Here is a 27,302-nt window from a genome sequence, read left to right as displayed (position 1 = left end):
ACATTTTTGTAAGAATTGTTCGATTGTACGCATGTTAAATATTAAATGACCGGAGAAAGCACGAAGTCCACGAAATGAATTTTGATTTGAAAGCAACGCATTGCTCGATTGTGTATCTTTTTATAAATAAAATTGAATTAGTCGAAAATTGATAAATGTCAAATAAAATGTGGAAAAAAACTTGACGTTTAAATGTGGTACACATTAAGCAAGGGCCCTTAAAATTTAACCACCTTATATTAGTCATAAGAATCTAACGATTACGTATTTTATAAAATAAAGTTGGTTACAAATTGGAGTTTAAAAACCCAAATTTTGTCCTTTCTTTTGGAAGAACCCTGGACACCGACGAGTCTGCTTTTGTGTCTTACATATGACAGGCAAACAGGTTTTTAAAGCTCAGTTAATAGCAGAACTTAAAGCTACTAAATACCAAAGACGTCATACCTTCTCTCCACTGAATTGGTCCTTGGAATGCACTAAAATTATAGGGGCTCAAAAAAAATTATTGAATGGACCCGTTTTCGTCTGAAAATGTATATATTATTAAATAAGCAGAAGTGTCGCATTCCAGAAAACAACCTTAATACCATTTTTCCATTGATAGGGAGGTTATAATGCGGTCATTTAATTTTAAGTATTATTATGACGTTCAGGTGTTGAATAAAGTACCAAAGTAAGTAAATGACTTAAATGTCTTTAACGTTTTAAAAATATAAAAGATGGTACCATAGCAAATTTCTTGTAAATTTAAACTTTCAAAACATATTGTTGCATATAAATAAAAAAAGACACTCATTAAAGGTTTTATCTAATAATCTATAAAACCATCAATTTTGTCAATAAATTGAAAACATTTTAAATATAAATACTTACTTTATAAAGGCCTGCCTTCAATAAATAAATTTCTCTCATTGAAAATTGCCTATAAATTTAAGACAAAATTTATGAAAACTCTTCGGCTTCTCGGGTTCTCGGACTTCTTTCTTTTTCTGTCCAAAAGTGACTATAGTCCTTGTTTTTATCACCATTTTTATGTCTGCCTTTTTTTTGGAGTCCCTTGGTTAGATGCAAATTTATTTGTATATAACTTTTGAAATAAATGCTCCTCACCGATAGTACGTGTTAAGGACCATTACACACCACAAAGTCCACAACAATACAGCCACCCATCGTCCTCCTTTAGCTATTCCTGATATACCACCTCTTCCTCTCATTTCAGGACGATATACAATATTCCCCCAATATCCCAGGATCTTAACTATGCATAAAAAATGTTGCGAGGGAATTGTTCGGCGGTGTATATAGTCTACAAACATGTTTTATCGAGTGCCCTCCAATCGCCGAAGAGCAGCAGCGGCAAGCTATCCAAAGAGCAATGTTTGCAAGGCAAACAAAATAATTTATTGGGCCCTCGAAAGTGGAATTATTTGTCGTAGATAAATTCCACACGTTTACGTTTATACCCAACAAACTTTCCCACTTTACCCAGCAGCAGCAGCAGCCAAGCTGTATCCCAATGAATGGATACAAAAAATAGGAGCAATCCAGGATTCGGCCCCGTGTGCCACTCTATGTGGCATTGGTCGGTCGCGCCAACGCCATCACCATCACCATCACCACCATCGCCATAGCCATAGTTGACTCAGTGTGCCCTGTCCTGGCAATCCAGTTAATATTCGGGTGGTCGGCATTGCTCTTCTGTTATTATCTCCTAGCTGCCGTATAAATCCTCGAATTTATGGCCGAGGAGAAGACCTAAACGGAGAATTTAGTAAGTTTTTAATTTCCCTTGCCTGCCCTCCTTCTTTTCTTTTTCGGCTCAAGCTTGCAAAAAAAAATAAAGAACACAAATTAAACTTAAGGTGATATAAGAAACCAGGTTTTATTTAATTGCTCGAAAGACCTTAAAAGTTATACACTATAGGATATATAGAATTTGATGAGAATCACATCAGATGGTTGTACTAGTCACCATTCTCCGTTTACCGCTTAGCGCTCCTAGTTTCCAGTTCACTACTCTGCCTCCGTTCCAGTTCAATTCAACATGCAGCTCTCATAGGTTGGTATCATGTATTTGATGTTTATGTAAGCATCAGGGCCGCCGTATCTTTCAAGTGCTTGTAAAGTGTCCTCAATGACGTCACCGATTCGCAAATCACGGTCACGATCAATACCATCACCGAGGTTAACGTTGATTTGCTTATATAAGTTACAAACTGGCAGCAACTGACGAAAGTAGGGCACAAGTGCTTGTCCAACGGAAGGACCTATTTGACACAATGTATATATGTAAGTATGCATATAGGAGGATAAATGTTTGCCATTTAATGGCGGCTTACAATAATTATATATGTATGTATGTGTGCGGGTATATATGCAAATTCTAAGAAGGATGCGTGTGCTTGTTAATTACCTAGGATTACCATCATTTGAAGGACCTTGAGTGCACCAATGATGATTTTTTTAACTCTTGTGTTGAATGCTCGCTTCAGGGGTAAAATGAGCTTTGGTACTACGGGAAGAATCTGTTAGGAACATACAAACAAATGGTATGGGATTAGAGAAATGAAAGGGTGGGAATTTAATTGCTGTTTGTTGTTACGATTGAGATGGTTTAAAGGTTCATGTACGTTTATAAATACATATAGTTTTCTGTACTTAACTAATTACCTACTGCACATTATAACCTTGAGTAAATTGACAAACAATTTATGGAAAATTAATGCACAGGTGGATTAGGACTTTTTGTATTTATATTTTTATTTTGAGCCATTAAATTTGTGTGTTTTGAATGTTTTAACGTCGAATTTTTAAATAAAGTGCAAGGTTAGGTTATCCATCATGGTTTTGGTTATGTAATTAAAGACTTTAATATTTATTTAAAAATTTACTCAAATATCTAAAAGTTCTTAGACAACTTAAAGTGAACATTATTTATGTCGGATATCTGTGGAGGTTTCAAAATCTGGGATGTCGCATTGCGTCTGTGATGACTTGGCAGGTATTTTAATTTTCGTGGAAATTTAAATTTTTGACAGGCTATAATTTCGTTGAGAAAACAAAAAGAATTATTCATCTAGGTTAGTGGTTTTATGTCCTTTTAAGTCCAAAGTCTCAAAATCCTCCTTTGCCTATCAACTTCTACTTTCACCTCTCCGCGGTGAACATCGGGTACATAGTACCTCAACTGTAGATTGGGTTCTGAGGCCAGTGGAAAGTTGTTGAGGGTAGCAAACAAGAGTGGGGGTGGAATTGTTTCCACTAAGGCACCTCTTTTTATCCAGACGGGAAGCGGAGAAATTCCTGAGATGAAATCAACGGTGGCGTCAACAGTTCCAGTTAGATTAAACTAGTTATTGAACACCTTATAAGGCTTCTATGACATTTGGAGCCCATGCTTGTAAGAAGTGCCTTATTTGGCTACCCATCCTTGGATTTACACAAATGATGTGACCCTCCAGGTTGGGGGTTGTTCCGATGGGTTGACTTCCTAGCCAATATCCTAGTTGCGAAGCACCAGCAAACCTCGGATACAGACAGATTTACTGATAAGGAACCAAGAAACGAAATAAGGACAACAAACTTCGAATGTTAGGTTTCTTATTGAACCAAGTGCAGTTAGCGGAAGCTGCAAGGCCAATATTACAGCCATCTAGGAAGTGTGATGAGATGGGCCGGGCAAACGCAAACGAAAAGGCTGCGATGTATACCACGGCGACTGCTACCGAGAACAAAGACAGCGTCTATTTGGGTATGGATTTGTTGTTGGAATTAGACTCAGGCAAAAAGTCTTGAGTATCAATAGTGCGGGCGAGAGCATCACGATAATCCGCATCAAGGCTAAATTCGCCAACATAACCATCATATGCGCGCATGCCCCTGGAGAGGAGAAAGATGAAGACACCTAAGACATATTCTTCGAGCTATTGGACAAGACATATGAGCAGTGCCCTGGCTATGACATTAAAATTGTCTTACGAGATTTTATTGCCAAGCTAAGAAGAGAAGACATTGGTGGCATAATCGGGAGATACAGCCTGCACGACACCACCTCCGACAATGGATTCAGGCTGGTCGATTTCGCTGCGGGGCGAGACGTTCTGGTAGCTAGTACGCATTCACATCATCTCAATATCCACAAGGGGACATTGAAATCTCCTGATCAATCAACCGTTAACCAGATTGACCACATTGCGATCGACGCACGACACTTCTCCAGTATACAGGATATCCGAACATTCAGAGGGGCCAACATTGACTGGGACCACTACCTCGGTGTAGCCAAGGGACGTCTACGGATATTCCGGTCCTAGGCAAAACAAGGATCAGATGACTATAATTGCAAGAATTAGATGTGAAGCCTTTCAAAATGTGACTTGTGCAAGAACTGACCTACCACGACGCCGAATGTAATAGGGTCTTGAAAATTTCGTCGAAGATCCACTTTCTTTATCGAAAAATTGTGTTCAGCGACGAAGCTGATTTCTAGTATTTGGGGTGAAGCGCTGTAAGAGAGGTTGCAATATCTATAATGCATCCAAAAAAAGTTACTCTTTGGTGCGGATTATGAGCCGTATTTCTTCAAGGTGATGCTAATCGCAATATTACTATGTGAATGGTGAGCGCTATCGTACTATAATATAAATAATTTATAAATTAAAACATATTCAATTAAGTTTCGTTTATATTGCGGGCTCCAAGGTTTATGAATACCCTTGTAATGAGTGGAAAATATTGAGCATAAAGGAAAGTTTCTGTACTTAACAGGACGTCCGAAATTGGGCTCAAGGGTAAAATGATGGGAATTCCTAAAAGTACATGTATTGTTTATAAATATATCTTATTTAAATTTAGTTTAAAAGACTAAAGTACGGTATTGGGGCACCACCCCAAATATAAAAATTATACCCGGGTTTCGAACAAAAATAAGTTTTGTAAAGTATAGCCAGTGCCAAGCTAAGTGCTTGGCCGCATTTTTTGGTAATCAGAAAAACTCCACACGAGATGGTTTGTGATGCAGATATACCTATGGAACTGAAAGCTACTCAGTCTCCACTCACAGATAGGGGGGGAAGGTTACGTTTTTGCGACAGCAGCATTCGAAGCATTAAATTTTACATGGTTTTTGATTTCCCATTGGACAATTCTGTAAAGACCAGAACTTCATGAGCTTATCAAACTCTGCCGTTGTTAGTGCCCATCCGAAAGACAATAATGAGGATCTAAGAACGAATATCAAAAGCTGAGAGTACTGACATCAGCAAACCAATTAAGTTCATTAGAAGTTTCAGACAAAAAAGGTCATAAAAATAATTAAGAGTGCGAATGACACTGGGGCACACCAACGCTTATATTGTAAATATTATAATTTTACCCGTCCAATATTACTTGAGCTAAACGGTTCGAAAGGTAATATCTAACCCAACAATGAAGACATTCATCAATACCAAATTCTTGGATTTGCGATAAGAGAGCTTGATGTCTAACTCTATTAAATGTCTTTGAAACATCAAGTACAATAACCTAACTTTCTTCAAAACGATGTAAATATTTGTTACACTGGTCGGTGAGATAAACCACGAGATCACCAGTGGACGTTACGAAGGCCATACAGCCAGTCATTAAGAAGCTTTCGTTCTTCAAGATATTTCTTACGCTGAAAATAGATCAGCGTTTAGATGACCTTGGAGTTAAGGGATGTTAGTGCAATTGGATGATGCCTAGAGGACAAACTCCATTCACTCGGAAAAAGACCTGTAGAGGATAACAGGAAAAAAGCTTACGCAGTGGTTAAGTCAGCGATGAAGAACACCTCTTCAGAACAATAGCAGGGATCCTATGAGGGTTAGCGGATTTGTGAGGTCTTCAAGTACTCTATCAACTGATATCGTTTAAGCTTTTAAGTACTGGTTGCCTTGCAACAAATTAACTACAAACTTTGCCGGAAGCAAATAAGCTTTATCAATCGATTTGACAAAAAGAATGTAATTTTAAACGAGCGTCACTACCGATGATGACGTAGTGGTACACACTTTTTTTTCAAATGTCCACATATTTTTACTTAATTTGGAATATTTTAGTATTCCGTACTCTCATACAAAAAGTGAATGCGTCGATTATGTTCGTAACATGTACTTCTAGCTTTTTTGAAATTGAAATTTCTATACCCTTTTTCAATCACTTAAAACTGGAATTAAAGAAGTTAAATGTCTAATAACATGTTATTGTAAAGCGTAAATTACTTATTATTTAATTACATAAATGTAAATTGATAACAAAAGTAATGGTCATAAAACCAGTAACTATTACACAAAAATTATTTTCACCTAATAATAACATCCTTCAGAAAGTTATTGTAATGAGTCCGATTTGTCAAATTGAAAATTTTGATATTTCTCGACGTTTCAAGGTCCCTAGATTCAAAATGAAAGATTTTTAGAAAGATGTATGTGCGTGCGTGTGTACTTACGTTCGTACGTCCGTACGCTCGCGGCGTTTTTTCCGTTGTCCAAAGCTCAAGAACCGTAAGAGTTATCGACTTCAAATAAATTTTGTTATACAGATAAAAAGGCAGAAAGACGCAAAAAGGGCTCTCAAGAAAATTGCAAGGGCGGTTTTTTTAAAATAGTAGTTTAAAAAAAAGGTGAACATTTTGGTTGACCCTAAATATCTTACGAACCAAAAACGCTAGAGACTTGAATTGAATCTATAATATAAAAATAAGTCTGGTTTTCCTTCTGACACAATCACTCCAGAACGCAGAAACCGATTTCCAGCGTTTTGCATTTATTGCAAAGGTCTTGGGGTCCGTGTGGCTTATAGCAACAATATTCATACAAATTTTAATAGTAAAGCGATGAACTCCGTTTAGGTTCTAAATCGGAACTATTGTAAAAGTTCCGATTTGTGGAATTGACATTTTTTAAATTTTTTGACGTTTCAAGGGCAATATATTCTAAACCAAAGCTTACTTTTGGGAAACTTTTGCAATCCGAAATTAATGGAAATTGGACGTGAGTTGGACCCGGGCCAAAAACCGCTAGATCGCCAAGACATAATCGCCGGAGTACTTCAGCAAAAACTCAACGTTATGTTGGATGTGCTTACTAAGTATCGAGTTTTTGGTGACACACGTTGTTATAAACGGTGATTTTTTAAGAGCTTGAGAACATTTAAAAAAAAAAAAAATTTGCAAAATCTCATCGATTCTTTATTTGAAACGTTAGATTGGTCCATGACATTTACTTTTTGAAGATAATTTCATTTAAATGTTGTCTGAACAATTTCTTCGGAAATGTTGTCTTCCAAAGCTGGAATAGTTGCTGGCTTATTTGTGTAGACTTTAGACTTGACGAAGCCCCACAAAAAATAGTCTAAAGGCGTCAAATCGCATGATCTTGGTGGCCAACTTACCGGTCCATTCCTTGAGATGAATTGTTCTCCGAAGTTTTCCCTCAAAATGGCCATAGAATCGCGAGCTGTGTGGCATGTAGCGCCATCTTGTTGAAACCACATGTCAACCAAGTTCAGTTCTTCCATTTTTGGGAACAAAAAGTTTGTTAGCATTGAACGATAGCGATCGCCATTCACCGTAACGTTGCGTCCAACAGCATCTTTGAAAAAGCGTACAAACCACACCAAACAGTGCATTTTTCGGGATGCATGGGCAGTTCTTGAACGGCTTCTGGTTGCTCTTCACTCCAAATGCGGCAATTTTGCTTATTTACATAGCCATTCAACCATTCCTCATCGCTGAACAAAATTTGTCGATAAAAAAGCGGATTTTCTGCCAACTTTTCTAGGGCCCATTCACTGAAAATTCGACATTGTGGCAGATCGTTCGGCTTCAGTTCTTGCACGAGCTGTATTTTATACGGTTTTACACCAAGATCTTTGCGTAAAATCTTCCATGTGGTCGAATAACACAAACCCAATTGCTGCGAACGGCGACGAATCGACATTTCACGGTCTTCAGCAACACTCTCAGAAACAGACGCAATATTCTCTTCTGTACGCACTGTACGCATTCGTGTGGTTGGTTTAATGTCCAATAAAGTAAACTGAGTGCGAAACTTGGTCACAATCGCATTAATTGTTTGCTCACTTGGTCGATTATGTAGACCATAAATCGGACGTAATGCGCGAAACACATTTCGAACCGAACACTGATTTTGGTAATAAAATTCAATGATTTGCAAGCGTTGCTCGTTAGTAAGTCTATTCATGATGAAATGTCAAAGCATACTGAGCATCTTTCTCTTTGACACCATGTCTGAAATCCCGCGTAATCTGTCAAACACTAATGCATGAAAATCCTAACCACAAAAAAATCACCCTGTATGTATGTACTCGGTGGAATGGCAGAAGCGTGGACTACCGCGTGCTCATATCCTAATTTGGTTGCTGAACCATTATATTCAAATGAAGTGGATGACATCATATCAGCTGAAATTCTTGATCCAGTCAGTGATCTCCATCCACACGACATTGTGACGACACAAATGGTGCATGGACCCTGCTTTGCATTAAATCCATTACACTGGTCAACACGACTTTTTGCCGTTTGTCCAAATATATATTTTCGGTATCCCTAATGTTCATGTATTAACAGAAAAATAATAAAAATCTTCTATTACATCGAGATGTCCGAAAATTTTTTTTTTATTTTTTTTTTGTAAATATGACAAAAATTTGAGGGTATATCGAAATAAGTCATCACTATTGATCATAATACCAAAACTAAAACTGCTACTCGTAAGTACACTATATACCCTCACTTTTCGATGCGACATCATTGTTGGTTCTTGACGTTTAATATTAATACAACGATTTATAGAAGTTAACGATATTAATACAACGATTTATAGAAGTTAACGGCGTACTATTTCAAGAAGTTTTCTGCGGAGTTTATTTAATTGTGACAAGATTTTGGAGTTATAGTTTTTGAATATTTTAATTCAAACAAGTGTTAAATATACACCGCTTACAATATGAATCGAAAGTGCTCAAATTCACCAGACCTTTTTTGTTTTATTTGTGGAAAATTTACTTCCATTTCAAATCGAGAACGGCCTACACCGTCACTAAACAATTTTTATAATTTGTATTTTGGTTCGAACATTCCAAACACAATTAACAAACCTTGGGCACCAAGTTATTTTTGTCTAAGGTGTGTACGCTATTTAAGAGGATGGTCTAAAGGTACCCACCCAGCAATGCCATTTTCTAAACCTGTTATTTGGAGGGAACAAAAAGATCACGTAACTGACTGTTATTTCTGTCTGACTAAACTGAAGGGATATTCGTACAAAACAAGAGATAAAATTGTGTATCCTGATGTAGAATCCGTAACAAAACCTCTTCCTCAAAGTGAAAAGTGTCCACCACCGCAACCTCCAAAGCAGGGAACAGATATAGAGAAGATGGTAAGCGACATAGAATCAGATTGTTCAACTCAAACCACCATTCCGTCACATGATTTCCTTGTAAATGAAAAAGAACCACATTTAATACGGCAAGGAGAACTAAATGATTTGGTCAGAGACCTAAGTCTGTCTAAAGCTCAAGCTGAACTCTTAGGTTCTAGACTTCAACAATGGAATTTACTTCACTCTAGTACACAGATATCTGTTTATAGGCAACGCGATGCTGAATTTGTGGACTTTTTCGCAGAAGAAAGTGGTCTCACATATTGCTATGATGTGCGGGGACTAATGGAGAAATTAGGATACGACTATTCACCAGACAAATGGAGACCTTTCATTGACTCTTCAAAATTAAGTTTAAAAGCTGTCTTACTGAATAATGGCAATGATCTTGCATCTGTACCTTTAGCACATGGCGTCCACATTAAAGAAACATATGAAAATATAAAGAATCTGCTCGAGAAAATTCAGTACAACCTTCATTCTTGGAAAATATGTGCGGATCTAAAAGTTGTGGGAATAATACTGGGATTGCAAGGAGGCTACACAAAATACTGTTGTTTTTTATGTGAGTGGGACAGTAGAGCTAGAAGCGAACATAACATAAAAAAGGATTGGCCAATGAGGACAAATTTCATCCCTGGACAAAGAAATGTTTCTGAAAACCCCTTAGTAGAACCGAACAATATTATTTTGCCACCGTTGCATATAAAATTGGGTCTCATCAAAAATTTTGTTAAAGCCATGGATAGAAATGGAGAAGGTTTTCTATATTTAAAATCTATATTTCCTCGACTGAGTGAAGCTAAATTGAAAGAAGGAATTTTTGTAGGACCGGATATAAGGAAGATCATAAAGGATTCCAATTTCCTTTTAAAATTAAACACAGAGGAAAAAAATGCATGGCTTTCATTTGTTGACGTTGTAAAAAATTTTTTAGGAAACAAAAAATCTCCAAACTATGAGGAAATGGTTTCAAAATTATTAGAGGATTATAAAGCCTTAGGATGTAATATGTCCTTAAAAATACATTTCTTGCATTCCCATCTTAACTTTTTCCCAGAAAACTTAGGTGCGGTGAGCGACGAACACGGGGAAAGATTCCATCAGGATATCATGGCGATGGAAAAGAGATATCAAGGAAAATGGTCGCCAAAAATGGTCGCAGATTTTTGTTGGACATTAAAGCGAGATGTCCCAACGTGCAGTTACAAAAGACAAGCAAAACGACCCAAAAAATCATCCGAATAATTTTTTTTTAAATGATTATCGTTAAAAATTAAGCCCAATTTTTGTTTTTCAATAAAAAAAAATTTCTACGTAATTGGCTGTTTGTAATTTTTTTTACACACATATCTTGACTACCCATTAGCTAAGGTATAAAAAAAAAGTAGTGGCGAACAACGGCAAAAAAAAAGTTTTTTTTTTGTTGACCAGTGTTATCGCCTTGCATGGCTGATGGAAAGTGCACAAAACGGTATCCACCACCGTTAGTTGCTGAACCAGTCGCAGGGAACGATAGATATCCAGTTTATCGTAGGCGTTCAAAAGAAGCTAATGGTCGAAGTTTAAGTTCAAAATCAAGACATTGAGATCATAAATGAACTCTTTGTACAATTACCCGCTCCTTTTACGAATTTTCAAAAAAAACATACGAACGTTGAGAGTTGTCATTCTGCCAAATCAGTCAAATATTTTGTTTGTTATTGCGTCGAAAAATGCGAATGACTAAATCAGCAACTTCCAAATGGGCAAATACGTCAGTACTAACAAAGCACAGTGGTGATTATTGTCATTTAACATTCATGAAAGATATCCCACAGTTGTACATTTAGCAGTGCATTTGGAAAGTAGACTGAGGCTAAGGCTGCACAACAAGCTTCTCAGCTTGACCACAATCGACAACAATGACTAGCGTCTTTGCAATGTGTGAAGCACATTCATTAGCAGCGACGCTGATGTACTTTGAAATAGTAGAACACTTGTAATCAATGAACAAAGAAATTCCAACGTCGCTAACAAGGAACTTCAGTTCCAGATTGGCCACAGGTGTTTTTCACTGATGTGCTAGGTCGCTTGCACACTGTTTATCCTAGAAATGATGAATGTTTTTATTTGCGACTGCTGTTGGTAAATGTTCGAGGACCAAAATCCTGTGCTCATTTGAAAACTGTGAATAGCCCCCATTGCCAAACATATCGAAAAGCATGTCAACTATTGGGTTTGCTGAAGAACGATTCTAATTGAGATTTAACACTTGCGGATTCAGTTAAATTTTGAGAAAATTCGAATTGACAGTTTTTTACAAAAAAAAACTAAAAAAAAACAATCTAAAACTTGGTAAAAATGTACAATCGACTCAAATAGCTTTTAAAAGATTAAAAATACTGTCTTCAAACTCTTCGTATTTCAGAGAAAATATTGGTTTTGATATTCATTAGTTTTCTTATTAAAATGCAACAGTCCGTTTTTTCATTAAAAAAAAAATAAAGTCTATAAATAATAGTACGGAAATTTGATAAAAATTGGTGTTCGGTTTTAGATATCTTTAAAATTAATTTCATTCATCCAATTTGTAAAAATTTAGAAATCCTACTAAAATTGGTAAAAATTTGTTTTCGACTAAAAATCTCGTTAACAAAACTAGATTTTCAAACTAAACCATTTCCTTATATGAAAAATATATTTTTATATTTTTTAATCCAACCTACAATATTTTAAGGAAGACAAATCGACGGACGGGGTTAGAAATTTGTACCAACTTTTGTTAATTTTTTTTAGGTTTTTATTTTTTATAAAAAAAAACTGTCAATTTGATTTTTCTCAAAATTTTACTAGATGTCAAAAACGATATTTTTGCACAAAATTGTTTTGGAGATGAAATTATTTTGTATTCGTAAAATTTTCGAGGTGACAATTTTTTGTACAGTTTTTTTGATTTGTAAGAAAAACCGTTAATCGGATTTAAAAAAAAAAATATACCGGTTTGGCATCAAAAAAAAAAATGTTCACCTTTTTTTAAACTGCTATGGTAAAAAAAACACTTTCTTAAAAGCCCTTTCTGCATCTTTCTGCAATATTATCTGTACAAAAACAAAACAAAATTAATTTGAAGTCGATATCTCTTCTGGTTCTTGAGGTATGGACGACAAAAAAAACGTCGCGAATGTACGGACGTATAAAACATCTTTTTAAAATCTTTTATTTCGACTCTAGGGCCTTTGTAACGTCAAGAAATGTCAAAATTTTCAATTTGACAAATTGGACAAATTACAATAAGTTTTAATGGGAAGTTAATAAGAAAATATTTTACCCTGACTGTAATTTTAAAGTCCTCTTCATCTTGAACTTAAACCTATTACGATCTTCAATTACATGCCATTGGTAAGTGAATTTTTTAACAATCAAATTTTTGAAAAACTTTAAAATGAAAATCCCTTTAAACCTAGTTTTTCGGTAAAACAAGTTTTAAAGAAACTTAAAAAAGTTTAGGAACATTTTTTGAAAAAAAAAAAACAGTTATATAAATGTTACATTAAAATATATGTTTATCCATTGAAAAAGAATCTGAAATCAATTTCAAAAAATTGTTCTTACATTTTTCAACGTCACATAAAGTCAAATCCTTGTTTAACCCTTACATGCATTTAAGTAAATAATATCCTTTAAAACTTTCTGCTTTCTTCTGATAATTGAAATAATGATTCATTGTGGAAAACAAATTAAAGGAAGAAACAAAGACAAAGATTTATTTACCTTATTTGGTCCACGCAATATCAAATCCATTGCAGCATATAGTGCAATATGTCGTAGTTGTGAATCGTATTCCGACAATCTAAAATACATAAATCAATTTCAGTTCAGTTTAAGTTTCAGTTTAGTTTTTCTTTAGCTTAACAATAAGCCAAAAAGTGACAAGGCACAAGTTGTATAGGTTTATAGAGAAAGGAAAGAAAATCCCTATGGAGAGATATTGGATGATGTTAGAAAAACCTAAAAACATAAACATACCCATCAACAAATATTGGCAAATAATAGCAATAGTCCAATTTGTCTGGATCACAGTCCCACTTAATGGGAAATTGTTTTTTGGGGTTATGGAGCTTTATGGGCATTCCAGTGCTGGACACAGGAATATCGCCCCTTATGTAGTATTTCCTGAAGAATGTTTTTTTAGGTGGCCTGGGTGTATATAAATAGATCCTGTAAAAAGAAAAGAAATATTTACTCACATTATACAGTTATGGCCAAAATAATAGGAACGAAACATTAATGGAGCTTAATTTCTGATTATTCAAAAAAAAAAATATATTGGGTGTCATGATGAGCCTATTGGCTGCAGACTTCATAAAAGGCAAAAATTGTAACAATTTATTTAAACTTCAAAAATATTTAACAATTCTACAAACGAAAATTGATGGACTTAATGGAGATGTAAATATTTTTGGGAACATCTGTGATTCTCAATGTAAAATGAAAGACACATTCCTATAGTATATGATACTCGAATATAAATGAACTGTAGCTAAAAAAACACGCTTAGAACAATGGCGGATCCAAGGGGGGGTCGTAGGGGTCATGACCCCCATAATTAGATAATTAAACTATATAGCAAGTTTTGCATAAGTAAACAATTTCAAACTAGAGTTTTTAATCAAATATGACATAACGACGGTAGAGAAGCCGAAAAAAGTGGGTATCGCGATTCCTTTCCTCTGTCTGTCTTCCCTGGCCCCTACAGTCCAAACAATTGTGTTGATTGAAATTAAGATTTTCAGCCGATTAGTGTAAGGTGTTTTTTTTTTTCATTTTATTAATACGAAAAATAACAGTGGTCTTACTTACTTACTTAAGGTAAAAAAGACACTACAGTCCTGTGTGAACTAGGGCCTCACCCAACAAACTTCTCCATCTAGCTCGGTCCCTAGCTAGATGTCTCCAGTTTCGCGCTCCAAGTTGGGTGAGGTCACCTTCCACTTGTGCGCGCCACCTGATCCGCGGTCTTCCTCTACTGCGCTGCACTGTGGGTATGGATTCGAAGACTTTCCGGGCCGGAGCATTGCATTCCATGCGCTCTATGTGACCCAGCCATCTTCGTATTTGGACTTTTACTCTTCTGGCTAAGTCTACGTCGCTGTACAGCCCGTACAGCTCATCGTTCCATCTTCTCCTCCACTCCCCTTCGATGCATACGGGACCGAAGATCACACGAAGAACTTTTCTCTCGAAGCGACCCAAGGTGCTTTCATCCGCTTTTGTCATGGTCCATGCTTCTGCACCGTATAGTAAGACGGGGATGATAAGGGTCTTATATAGCAACACTTTGGTCCCTCGAGAGAGGACTTTACCACTCAATTGCTTTCTTACTCCAAAGAAACAGCGGTTAGCAAGAGTTATTCTGCGTTTGACCTCAGCGCTGGTGTTGTTTTCTGCGTTTACAGCGGAGCCTAGGTAGACGAAGTCCTTGACTACCTCAAAGTTACGTCTGTCGATTGTGACGTTTTAAACAAAACGTCGGTGTTGTATGTCCTTTCCAGACGACAGCATATACTTTGTTTTGCCCTAATTAACCATTAAACCCATTTTTGCCGCCTCTGCCTCAATACTCACAAAAGCCCCATTGATATCACGCTGAGTTCTTCCGATTATGTCAATGTCATCAGCATATGCCAGTAATTGGACAGACTTTTGAAAGATAGTGCCTCTAGTGTTGACGTGTGAGCTCTGCACTATTCTTTCAAGCACGATGTTAAAAAAATCACATGACAGCGCATCACCTTGTCTTAAACCTTTTTTGACATCGAAGGGTTCTGTTAAGTTGTTTCCAACCTTTATAAAGCAGCGTGAATTCTCCATGGTCATCCTGCACAAACGGACGAGTTTGGCAAGGATGCCAAAACTAGACATGGCTCTATACAGCTCGTCCCTGTAGATGCTGTCATATGCGGCCTTGAAATCGATGAAAAGATGGTGGATGTCGATTTGAGTTTTTTCCAGGATCTGCCGTAATGTGAATATTTGATCAACTGTGGACTTTCCTGGTCTAAAACCACACTGATAAGGACCTATCAGGTTGTTGACGATGGGCCTTAGACGTTCACATATTACGGCAGAGAAGATTTTATAGGCGATGTTAAGTAGACTAATTCCTCTATAGTTGTTGCAGTTTAGAGGGTCTCCTTTTTTCAGGATCGGGCAAACAATACTGAGGTTCCATTCATCGGGCATGCTTTCTTCCGACCATATCTTACAGATAAGTTGGTGCATGCTCCTAACGAACTTATCTCCAGCTGTTTTAAAGGGCTCGGCATTTAAGCTATCCACTCCAGCGGCTTTATTAGACTTCAACTTAGATATGGAAATCTTTACTTCGTCTAAGTCGGGAGGACGGGATTGTTGGCTTTCGTCGTCTATGTTGAATGGATCATCAATCTGCCTGACAGCGAAATTCAGTTCTTCGTCGCCGTTATACAGTCTGCAGAAGTGGTCCTTCCATATCCTCAGCATTGACTGCGGTCTCCACTTTCGTCTTGGCAGCCTTCGGTTCTAGGTTTATGTACCTGTGAATTTCGTTTCACCTGTTCATAAAACTTTCGAACCTCATTCCTGTTTTTATACCTCTCAACATCTTCGACCGCACGCTTCTCATTCCCTCTCTTTTTCCTTCTGAGAAGTCGGCGTTCCTCTCGCCTCTTCTGCTCATAGAGCTCACGTGGCCAGGAAGTCACCCCGAAGCACAACCCCCAACCTGGGGGGCCAGATCCTAAGCATAACTCCAAGGATGGGGAGCCGGATAAAAAACCGCTCCTTACAGGCCTGGGCTCCGAATAAGTCGAAGAAGCCCTATAAGGTGTTCACTAAGTAGTTCAACTTTACTGGAACTGTAGACGCCACCGTTGACTCCATCTCGGGAATTCCTCCGCTGCCGTCTGGATAAGGAGAGGTGCACCTCTCCTTATCCAGAGGTGGAAACACCTCTCCCCACCTCTTTCGTTTGCTGCCCCCAACAACTTTCCACTGGGGTTGAAACCCAATCTCCAGTTGAGGTACTAGGCACCCAATGTTCACCGCTTGGAGGTGAGAGTAGGAGTTGATAGACAGAGGTTGGTTTTAAGAAAAACCTGTGGACGCTTGTGTCCTCTTGTGGTTTTAAGAAAAACCTGTGGACGCTTGTGTCCTCTTGAATGCACATGTCTACCATTTGAACAATAACAGTGGTCCCCACACAATTTTTTTGGTTCAAGATGTGATTTTTCTAAAACTTTCTCTAAATTTTGTGTTCTTAATTTGGCTTCTTTCTACAAGAAAAACATATTTTCGTATTGCTCTAGAAGGGTACCATTCAAAAAACCTTAATTTTGTTTTTAAGTTTTCTCAAGAACTAATGGAACGATTTCAAAATTCTTCTCTTTCTGTGGAAGCTCTTGTCAATGACCAAATTGATGATGATTTTTTATGATCAAACATTTTTTTTTTGATTTTTAATAAAATACTAATTTTGTTTACAAAACTCTATATTTAGACGCTAAAATCATGAACCTTATGGAATTTACTCCCAATCTGATATTGTGACAAAATTTAAGCTCGGTAGTATAAGATGGGCTTGGCACCTAACTCGTAGAGGTGAAAAGAAACCAGCTCGTAAAGTCTTGTGCAGTATATTTTATGGTAGGCTACAATTTGGCAGAAAAGAAAAAAGACATTGGCTACAGAAGAGACGTGGGAGGAGCGCGGATTCGCCAATGCGGATGTCGGAAATCCCTCAAGAAAACTATTAGAAGGCCAATGGCAGTTATTGGAAATGAGAATCTTGGATGAGGTTAACGATGCTATCGTTAATAGCTGGCCACCATCACTCTTTGGGAACCTCACAACCATCCATGGGTTCAAAGTTCTGACGTACGAGGACGACAATACTCTCGCTTTACTGCAGGACTTCGTCAAAAGAACGGTAGCTCCCTAGCCCAACGCTGATATCCGCTTAATCGGTCCGAATGAAATCAGCGACTTCGTCAAACCTAAGGCCAAAATGACGATCAAAGGTCCCGCGATAGCCCGAGATCGCGTAGAAAGATATCTTCAATCTCTAAATACGGAACAGCTTAGTCAAAGCTGGAAAGTAATAGAGATGGGAGAAAGAACGGAGGAAGGTACAGGAGTGGTGGTGCAACTTAGCCACAAAACTATACGCCTTTTTAGGAAAATTGGCTACAAAGTATGCATCGGAAAAAACCGATCGAGACAAATCTTGCATTGGTAGCAACTGGCAAGTCCTTACTCACTATCAGTGAACAAACCGAATACGCCCTCTCGTTAGTAAGCAAATGGACTATAGGAACTGTGGGCTGACAGTCAATCCAGCTAAAGCTGCCCTCTTAAAATCTCTGATCACGCAAAGTATCTCAGTGTGATCGCTGATAAAAAACTAAACTGGGGCCTGAACACCAAAGATAGATTCAAAAAGGCCTCGATTGCCTTTTACTCCTGCAATAGAATTTTCAGGAAAGCTGGGGACCAAACCCCAAAATTATCAGATGGATGTATTCGGCAATAATTAGAACAATACTAACCTATGGTAATTTGGTATGGTGGAAAGCTTTAGAAAAGAGCTCGAACCTGAAAACTTTGACCAAAATTTAAAAACTTGCGTGCACTGCCATTACGGGAGCAATGAGATCCACTCCAACTGCGGGACTGGAAGTTAAGCTCAATCTAATTCCCTCCTTGTTCAAGAATCTGCGGCCAAAAGTGCCCTGAGACTTAGTCAAACTAAAGCCTGGATAAACAGTTCCTTAGGACATGCCCAGATCCTTCATAAAGTTATGGCTCATAGTACTAACACAGGCTATAAAATACCCGAACTTGATTTTCATAAACCATTCCGGGCTGCCATCCCAAGCAGAGAGGAATGAATAGATAATATACCATACTCCAGTGAGTCGCCAATAGCTATCTATGCTGATGGCTCTAAAATGGACACTGGTGTAGGGGCTTCTATTCTGAAGCTCTCAAGTTAACCCCATCGCTTATACCAATCTAAGCTTGTTTCATGCCGCCGCGAATAGCTTAAGGTTCTTGGCATACAGGACAACATTAATTCTGCTGGGTCTCAGGCCACAGCGATATACTAGGCAGCGAGAAAGCCGATGAATTAGCAAGATTAGGGTCAATGCTTGACGTAAGCCAAGCTCAGCTAGCCAGCACCCCTACCTGTTATTTAAAACAGGAAATCTCAAAAAGAATAACTATCAAGGCCGAACCTGGTTGACACCTGCGGCCCTACAAGAAAGATCTGGCCCTGTTTTATAAAACAAAGAACGGAAAGAATTATGCAGCTACACAAGTGATCACATCGATCTTTTGTGATCATAATCAATGGACACAATCTGTTAGGTTATCATATGAAAAATATGAGAATCAGTTCAAATGATCTATGCAGAGGATGCGGTGAGAGGAGGTGTATGAAGACACTCCGCACTTGCTGTGTCACTGTCCGCACTCTGATTTAGAAGAACTATCTAGTACGCTAGATACGAACATTCTGAACTTCGCCAAAGCCTCTAAATGGCTTTACTAACTGAACACATTTTTTGTATACATTTATTTTAGAATTGAAACCTTGTTTTTATATAAATTCTCAAAAAAATTGATTCTTTATTTACCACTTTATGAATATTTGAGAAACCTTAAGTTTACTGCTTTTATGGTTCCAATTCGTTCAATGTTAACTATGTTCTCCAATGTTTAGCATTATTTTAATATTGTTTTAAAAATATATCTTAAAAACTTGACATTATAGCTTTGTGGGGCGACGCGGATTAGTTTCAAGAAACAAAAAAAAAAACACTTTCAAATCGTTCTGCTGTTTTCATTTAAAAACTTTTTAACACGTTTTTTTTAGCGTTTTGAAAGACTAATGTATGACGGCTTAAATTAAGTAACCTGTGATGATTTACGAAAACTATAATAAATACTAAATATTTGAAAGGAATATTGAAGACAAGGATTACCATCACGAATCTCATATGAGATTCGTGATGGTAATCCTTGTCTTCAATATTCCTTTCAAATATTTAGTATTTATTATAGTTTTCGTAAATCATCACAGGTTACTTAATTTAAGCCGTCATACATTAGTCTTTCAAAACGCTAAAAAAAACGTGTTAAAAAGTTTTTAAATGAAAACAGCAGAACGATTTGAAAGTGTTTTTTTTTTTGTTTCTTGAAACTAATCCGCGTCGCCCCACAAAGCTATAATGTCAAGTTTTTAAGATATATTTTTAAAACAATATTAAAATAATGCTAAACATTGGAGAACATAGTTAACATTGAACGAATTGGAACCATAAAAGCAGTAAACTTAAGGTTTCTCAAATATTCATAAAGTGGTAAATAAAGAATCAATTTTTTTGAGAATTTATATAAAAACAAGGTTTCAATTCTAAAATAAATGTATACAATTTGTTTTTAAAAACAATGTTGTGTTTTGCATTACCTGTTAGCATTGTTAAAGTGACAAAAACAATACAGCAAAACTCAATATTACAGTGCTCCTATTTTTTTGGCCACGGCTGTCCCTACTTGTAGAAAGTAAAAAAGTCATAAGGAGATTGTATTCGATTATTGCTGTGGTTTTTCCTCTTTTACTTTTAATTAGAAAAATTACACAAAGATTTGCCAGGGATAAGTTGTGGCATTAAGGTTCTCTGGAATAGGAATCTACAGGATATGTCTCTCTTTATAGCCATGAAGAAATATCTAGGTAGGGTAGGGGTAGGGACTCAAGTGGCATTGTCATGTTATGTTCAAATTCGAGTTCGATTCCAGAGTTTATTATGTGCACCCTTAACATTGCCATTCAATTTAGTGTGTTGTGTTGTGTGATGTCTTGTGTTTTGTGTATAATGTGTTTTGCGTTGTGTCTACAAAAATATGGATATTAAGTGGTGGTGCCGGGTGCCGGGTGCTGCCTGCCGGCTGCCGGGTCTTGTGATGGTGATGTTGATGTGGTCTGGTCGTTGGTTTGTATAATATCGACTTGGTTTTTCGATTCCAATCAACTTAATTGGAAATGTTATTATTGAACTTTATTTGGCTAGGAATGGGATCTCTGGATGTTAAGTCAAGCATCAGAGGGACCTTTACAAGAATTCGAATACAGCACAAGAATTATAATATATTGGAATCAAATGGAAATATAGCATCCAAGTTTATTTGCGTTGAGAGCTCATTAATTAAGATTTGTAATGGGTGAGCTTTTGTGCTAAGTCACATATAAGAACTACCAGACTCCGTTACAAAGAATATAGAAAGGTTTCTCTACACGGCAGTGGTTTCAGAAACAATACGAAAATGCAACCTTACTACCTACGAGATGGTTTAGAGTAGAAATATTTTTAAATTAATTAACTTAAAAGGACCTTGTAGTGTATAGGTATTCATTGCTTTTAAGGACAAAGGTTTGTTTTTCTTCTTGATTCTGGGTTTAGTCAACCAACATACAAAAGAAATGCGTATTTCAGGAAGAAACAAAAGATTTGCTTGCTTGGATAAATTGAATGAAGCAGCTTTGCAAACTCTAGCATATGAGTCAGAGATAAGTTTTGAAAATCTTGAATCCATTTGAATGCTGGTAATCAAACATGACATGACAAATGGTAAGGGATAAAGAAACTTAGGGTTCCTCAAACCACAACTACATTTGTTGTACTGTCTTTTGTTAGATGTGGCTCAGGCAATTGGACATGCGTCCAATGACATGTGTACGAGTAAGTAATAACGTAGTAATAGTTGAAGTTGGCAAATGTTTATCTGCATGTGTCTCAAGTTATAATTTGTCGATATTCAACGAGCTTGGAGGGATAAAAATTAAAACTTTTTTCACTTACTTGATTTATTCAGTTTTCCGAATATTGGCTACAAATTCGACAGATTGAAGGATCTGTAATTGTTTTCCCATACAAAGTTTGAACTATACGGGAGTTAACCGTATTTAGGGCTGCAAACTGGCTGATATTGCCTGCTTCAAGAACTTTTTAACTTTTTTCTTGGGTTTTTTTTTATTTCAATTTTCCATAATAACAGATTGTAAGTACAAAGTTAGACCTTAAAATTGCTTATAAGGAAATAATTGAGTGATCTCTCATACGAGTGTTAGGAATGCTAGAAATGGTTTTAAAGCAGTTTTTGGTGCTTATTGGGTATCCAAGCTGTACTGGAATAAATCAACGATTGATGTTGTAGAAGTTTGTAACTTATTTGCTGTTTAATTTCAGTCTGTTTACTCCACAAACACTCCAACGAATGTGTGTATACCAAGAGTTTCTTCTATCGTTACCATAGGGTCTATGGTTTTGATGGTTTCTGAAGTAGAATCAGCCTTATAAGGTTTAGATACCAATACAAATGCAGGCCCTGATGGGATCGAACAAATTGTATTGCTTAAATGGATTGGTTCAAATCTTTTTTTAACATCGAGAGTTCAAGTCGTTAGGATTGACGAATATCACTTTAACCAAATATTGGTTCCATCTGGTGTCCCTCAGGGTAGTCACATGAGCCCTTTAATTTTCCTGCTTTTCCGCCACTTCGAATGATATACCCGATGTTGTTCTGAAGAGGTATTCTTCAACGCTGACAAAACTATTGCATACCCTTTTTTTTGCCTAGCCAAATCTTTACATCGGTTTAGAGAAAGTAGACTATTGCACTTGATATTTCAAAAACATTTTATAGAGTTTTGCATCAGGTTTATTCTACCTGAGCGTCGAACTTGTCGAGTTGTAAAAGCTGAGTTAGGTCAATGATTCTCAGGAATTATTTCTCCAGAAGAGCCCTGAAACCAAAGGTCGCTCGCCCCTCCCCTTCCCAATCCTTATCGCCTCCTACTTCGGCTTTGTGCTATTATGCTGGCTGATGGCTCCTTATTCCCTGACTGTATAGTGCATCATTGTCTGTCAATACCTTGTTTCCTTCCTGGGACGCTTATGGCTTAATTTGCTGGTCGTCTCTCCTTTTCCAAAACATATCCCTTTCTTCAACTTTCCAATTGGGCTGGATCTAAGGTGTTATACGACCCGTGCCGATAATCAGCGAGTCTGAGGGCCCAATTTCTAAAAATAGCTCAGTCGTTAACGGAGTATCTGGATACCAGGTGACCTCTGGATTAGCTAGCCTTATCTGTGTAAGCAAATCTCTGCACAGATGGACCCCCCTTTACTTCGCCTACTCGTGAGAATCTAATGAATAAATTAAAACAAAAGCAAAAACAAATCCAAAAGCAAAAACGTCAAACCGGTACAGGTACCGGTACTCCAGCTACACCTGGCGGAATTTCGGCGGCAACGTCGGCTCTCGTTGCATTTGTGCCAAGCATCGGAGAAGGAATTGTGCCAAGTCACTGCCCATCTTCTAGTGCGGTACAGGATTTCAGGTTTCACTGACGAAAACGCTTTCTCAGGTCGGGAGTGGAAATTTCGTGAATAATGATCTTTCCACTACTAAAGAGAGTAAACCCCTCCAGAATGCTCCTAGGAACTCGTATAAAGAACGGCGCTCTGCGATGAGGATTCTAAAATTCCCTGGTTCAACAAAGTGACAAAGGTCTTTGGAGGAGTCCGTCCCGTCCCTAAAAAGCCCAAAGTGCAGAACACCAGCACTCCCAACATTGCTAGAGTACCTCTCACTAAACCTTTTTGAGATGTGCTTAAATAGCCCAAAAATATCAGTCGCGGTCATTGATAGGAGCAATATTGATGGCACGATTACCTCTGAATGTTGGCAGATGGTGAAACTGGGGCTCTCTGCTGGTTTTCTCAAAGTCATGAGAGAGCATCCGGGTCCACCGCCTGTAAGAAGCAATGGGGATTGGCATCAAGTTCATGTCAAACTCATCGCTTCTAACGATCAGAGGTCGCGCGATCTCTATACACTTGCTGTTGGCATGCTGGGCGAAGTCTGTCTTGTCCAGATGACATTAGTGAAATGATCAGGATCCCTTGTCACGCCTGGAAGATCGCGAAACTGAAGGAGCCAAAGGGTCTTTATCGAAGTGCGATTGTCGTAGTTAATAAAGACTCTGTGTCTTCTCTGGCGCTAGATATGGGAGTGATAGGATACGGTTTCGAGTCAGTCACGTTTACAAAAAAGATGAGGTAGACGCTTCATGCGAGCCTCCACAACCCTCTTCGAAGGCTGTGTCGCAATTAATTAATCTTAATTTGACAACAAATTAAGTTGGAAATTAAATATTCAGGAAGGAGTTAAAAAAGCTCCAGCAGCTCTTTTCCTTTTGCAAGAAAGCCATGGGAAGCAAATGGGGTTTTCAACGAGTTTGCAGTATGGTAGACTGCACTGGAGAAAGTCACATACTACGACAAACTCAGCAGAATCCAACGCACTGCATGTCTCTGCATAAGCGGGGCATTTAGAACCACATTCTCAGTAGCGTTAGACACTTTCCTCCATCTGACACCCCTCGACATCTTCAGTAAACAAGTGGCAGTGAGTACAGCTATAAGACTCAACGCCTCATCTCAATGGACCAACAACAATGCGGGGCACTCCATCATTTTGAACCTCTTTGGTTCTATACCAAAGTTCATAGACTACACTATTCCGATGGTTCCAAGACAAATGAGGGTGTTGGTAGTGGTAAGCATCTCATTCCGCCTCCCTAATCATTGTTGCGTCTTTCAAGCGGAAATTTTAGCGATCAAAGAGGATCTCTCCTGGCTAAGAGAAAACGTGATATCAACTTCTGATATCCGAATCTTGTCTTACAGTCAGGCTGCTATTAAATCTCTTGACGGTGTCTCAACCAAATGTCAAACGGCCCTCGATTGTCGATAGTCTCTTATGTAGATGGCGCAGAAATTTATCATTCACCTATGTTGGGTTCCGGGCCACAGAGACATCACGGAAAATTGTAGAGCCGATGAACTCGCTAAAAATGGAACCGTCATGCCTATTTCAACTGATAGCAAATTCTAGGTGGCACAATTTACCAACATACGCAACCACAAAACTCATATGGCCTTCACAGGACCTAAAGCGCTCTAAAGACTTGTTATCTTGAAGCAGACTTCATGTTAGCTCCCTAATAGGTGTCCTTACGGGACACTGTCTTATAGGCAGACACGCAATACGACTCAGTGTAGCCTCAAATGACTTCTGCATGAGCTTTATGGACGAAAAAGAAGATGAAACCATCTCTCACCTTCTCTGCACTTGCCCTGCTCTTTCACTAAGACGCAAACTTCATCTGGAAGACTACTCTTTTGATAATCCCAGTGAACTATTTAAAAAAGATATCAAATATCTTCTTCGCTTTATAAAAAGCTCAAAAAGGTTCGACTATTAAGAGGAAATTCTCTAGATTCATGTGGTATCACATTGGGCCTTTTCTTTTGGCCTAAGTGTGTGGATTCTAAATCCGCAGCAACGTTAACCTAACCTAACCTGCATCAGGTTTTCTTATCGAAAATGCGTGCCTTCGGTAATCATGGAACTTCTTATTGTTTCCCTGACGATAATACTTTAAGCTTTTCATATAAAAAACCGCTTGGAATTGAATGTTTCAAAAACGCAATACTCTCTTGTATCGTTAGAGCGAAACATACTCTCCTTACTAATATCCATTGCACTTACATCAATTTAGACTCAACATTTCTATATTCTCGGTACGGGATCTTCAATGACATCTTGAGCACGTACGCGATGTTGCCAAAAATTCCACGATATGTCTGGATATCATAAGGCTATTCAAGACGTTTTTCTCCCCCTCTGACCTAAATACGTCCAAAGTTTGAGTATAACTCCCATCTCTAGACTGGTGCTTGTGCAACTTACTTAAGCCTCTTGGGCAGTATAGAACTTATAGAATATTTAAATTGATTTGTGATAATATCATTGGTGGTTTCGCTTGAACATCGTCGTTAAAATTTCTGGTCTCACCCCTTTTTACCGTCATTTTAACGGTGTATGTCGTAGTGAAATAGCCAGCTGCATTCCTCCCCTTAAATAGTTCAACCATAACACTCGCGCTTTTAGAAAAGATCAGTACATCCTCGGTCGCAGCTTTGGTCGTACTGTCAAATAGAGAGATTCGTTCTTTAGCCGTACAACGCGAATATGGAATGCCTTGCCACACTTTGTCTTTCCAAATGCTCATACTGAAAAGCTGAGGATACCGTCTGTCGTGATGGGGACATGTTAGTCGATTAAAAGTGTGTGAAAAATTAAAGCACATGATGATACCCAACCATACAGTATAGCACGTTTTGTATATAGGCTTACAACTGAGCCTGAACTTAAAGACTTTTACAAGCGTCTATCGATGCATGATGAAATGCTACACTTCACAAAATATTTTGACAGCTGTGTGATCCTTTGTTACTTTAACCGCTTCTGATCTACTTTTTAAAAAGCTACAAAAACCATTTGACTTTTGACAAAGATTTATTGCCTTTTTCTTTGATGTTTTTTGGCTCTAATATTTAAAAATTATTTACTGATTTTAAAATAATGCAAAATTTTAATTCAACTTAATAACACAAAACCAAATACATACCCCAAAAATAGAGAAACTGTTTTTAAACACTGTTACAATATTGTATCTCCATTGAAAAGGAGGTTATGAGGCTCCCCTTACAATTAATAGAAAATTTAAAAACTTACTTCTGTGGTTCCTTAACTTTTGTATTTGATTGTATGGCTTGATATGAAAATGGAGGCACTTCAATGAGAGTCTATAGAATTATACATACATACATTACTTTAATTTGCATATGAATAAAATATTTATGGTTATTTTCTTGCATCATTGGAATTAATTGTACTTTTGTGGCGGCACTATAAACTTATGTACATACCTTGCTTTCCCTGCCAACACATTGCCGTAGCTCCTTTCCCGGAATATGTTTTCCCATAATGTTCAGATAGGTCACAGAAAATGGCACACAAACAGTCCAAATTGTATATCGTGTGAAATTTTTCTCAACAAAACTTTTGGAATTTAAATTCAGTGAATACGTAATTTTGAATAACTATTTTTAATTTATTTTTTCAATTAGTTTACTACAAAATTTTCATTGCTAACATAAAAATAAAAATAAAAACAAAACTATACGCTTCCAACAACTCAAGCGACCAAAAAATTACATTACGCATTAATTAGTTCATCATCATCATCATAATAATTATGCGCGCTTGCACAGCCATCATAAATAAATATACCAGCAAAACGCACAGCAGCAGAAAGTGTGTTTTGTATCCTCGCACACAATGAGGGTGCTTTATATTCATGCAAAAGGAGAAAGGACCTTCGTTTGGTGTGTTATAATGGCGCAGTTTGATGCGCGCTGCAAAAGTGACAAATCAGCAGAAATTATTTTATGCGACAACGACCAACGATGTACCTACGTTCATACCGTACCTACTGGTATTTTGTTATTCATGTGAAAATTTACGCCAGCAGACTAACCAACCGTCCAACCCACGCGATGACGACGACGCGACGCGTCAGGACGACCAAGGACCGAGGAAGGACCAACGAAGCCAACAAAACGAATGCTGTGCATTTGCATTGGATTTGGATGGCTATATAAATGGCAAGGTCCTTCCAAGTGGTGTATAAGTACATAGATTTGGGACAATGGAAGCAACCAGCACAAAGAAAAAAGGAGTGACGAAACAGCAGTGGTTGACAACGACCGATGTGGATGCAAACGCGGACGTGGACGCGAACGCAAACGCCTTCCGCCTCCTCTCTATGCTATGTGACGGTGGTGGTGTGAGCCATGGTGCTTGAATTACAGAGTTTAATTAACGCTTCAATTTATTGTAGAGTATGTACTCTAACTAGCTTTACCCACA

The 27,302-nt window shown here is 37.7% G+C and overlaps 1 protein-coding gene across 1 annotated transcript; it reads right to left on the bottom strand.

Annotated features, from left to right (window-relative positions):
- Positions 1-1,860: 1,860 nt before the first annotated feature.
- LOC129940168 (parkin coregulated gene protein homolog) lies at positions 1,861-26,526 on the bottom strand. The gene is made up of 6 exons (XM_056048424.1): positions 26,300-26,526; positions 26,106-26,176; positions 13,440-13,631; positions 13,185-13,263; positions 2,417-2,528; positions 1,861-2,270 (listed from the first exon to the last, which is right to left on the bottom strand). Exons 1-6 carry the CDS (start codon positions 26,354-26,356, stop codon positions 2,038-2,040), a joined length of 744 nt encoding a protein of 247 aa, XP_055904399.1. The 5' UTR covers positions 26,357-26,526; the 3' UTR covers positions 1,861-2,037.
- Between the last annotated feature and the right edge of the window lie 776 nt (positions 26,527-27,302).

This window comes from Eupeodes corollae, chromosome 1 (genome assembly GCF_945859685.1).
Source record: "Eupeodes corollae chromosome 1, idEupCoro1.1, whole genome shotgun sequence".
Classification (NCBI taxonomy): domain Eukaryota; kingdom Metazoa; phylum Arthropoda; class Insecta; order Diptera; family Syrphidae; genus Eupeodes; species Eupeodes corollae.
This window is presented reverse-complemented; position numbering and strand designations above follow the sequence as displayed.

What these genes read in the sequence shown, in the direction of transcription:
- LOC129940168 (XM_056048424.1), bottom strand. Translation starts at nt 26,356, where the DNA reads ATGGGAAAACATATTCCGGGAAAGGAGCTACGGCAATGTGTTGGCAGG. An exon ending in AAAGTTAAGGAACCACAGAA is followed by an intron (nt 13,632 to 26,105) that starts GTAAGTTTTTAA and finishes TTCTTTTTACAG; the next exon opens with GATCTATTTATATACACCCA. An exon ending in TATTGCGTGGACCAAATAAG is followed by an intron (nt 2,529 to 13,184) that starts GTAAATAAATCT and finishes TGTTCCTAACAG; the next exon opens with ATTCTTCCCGTAGTACCAAA.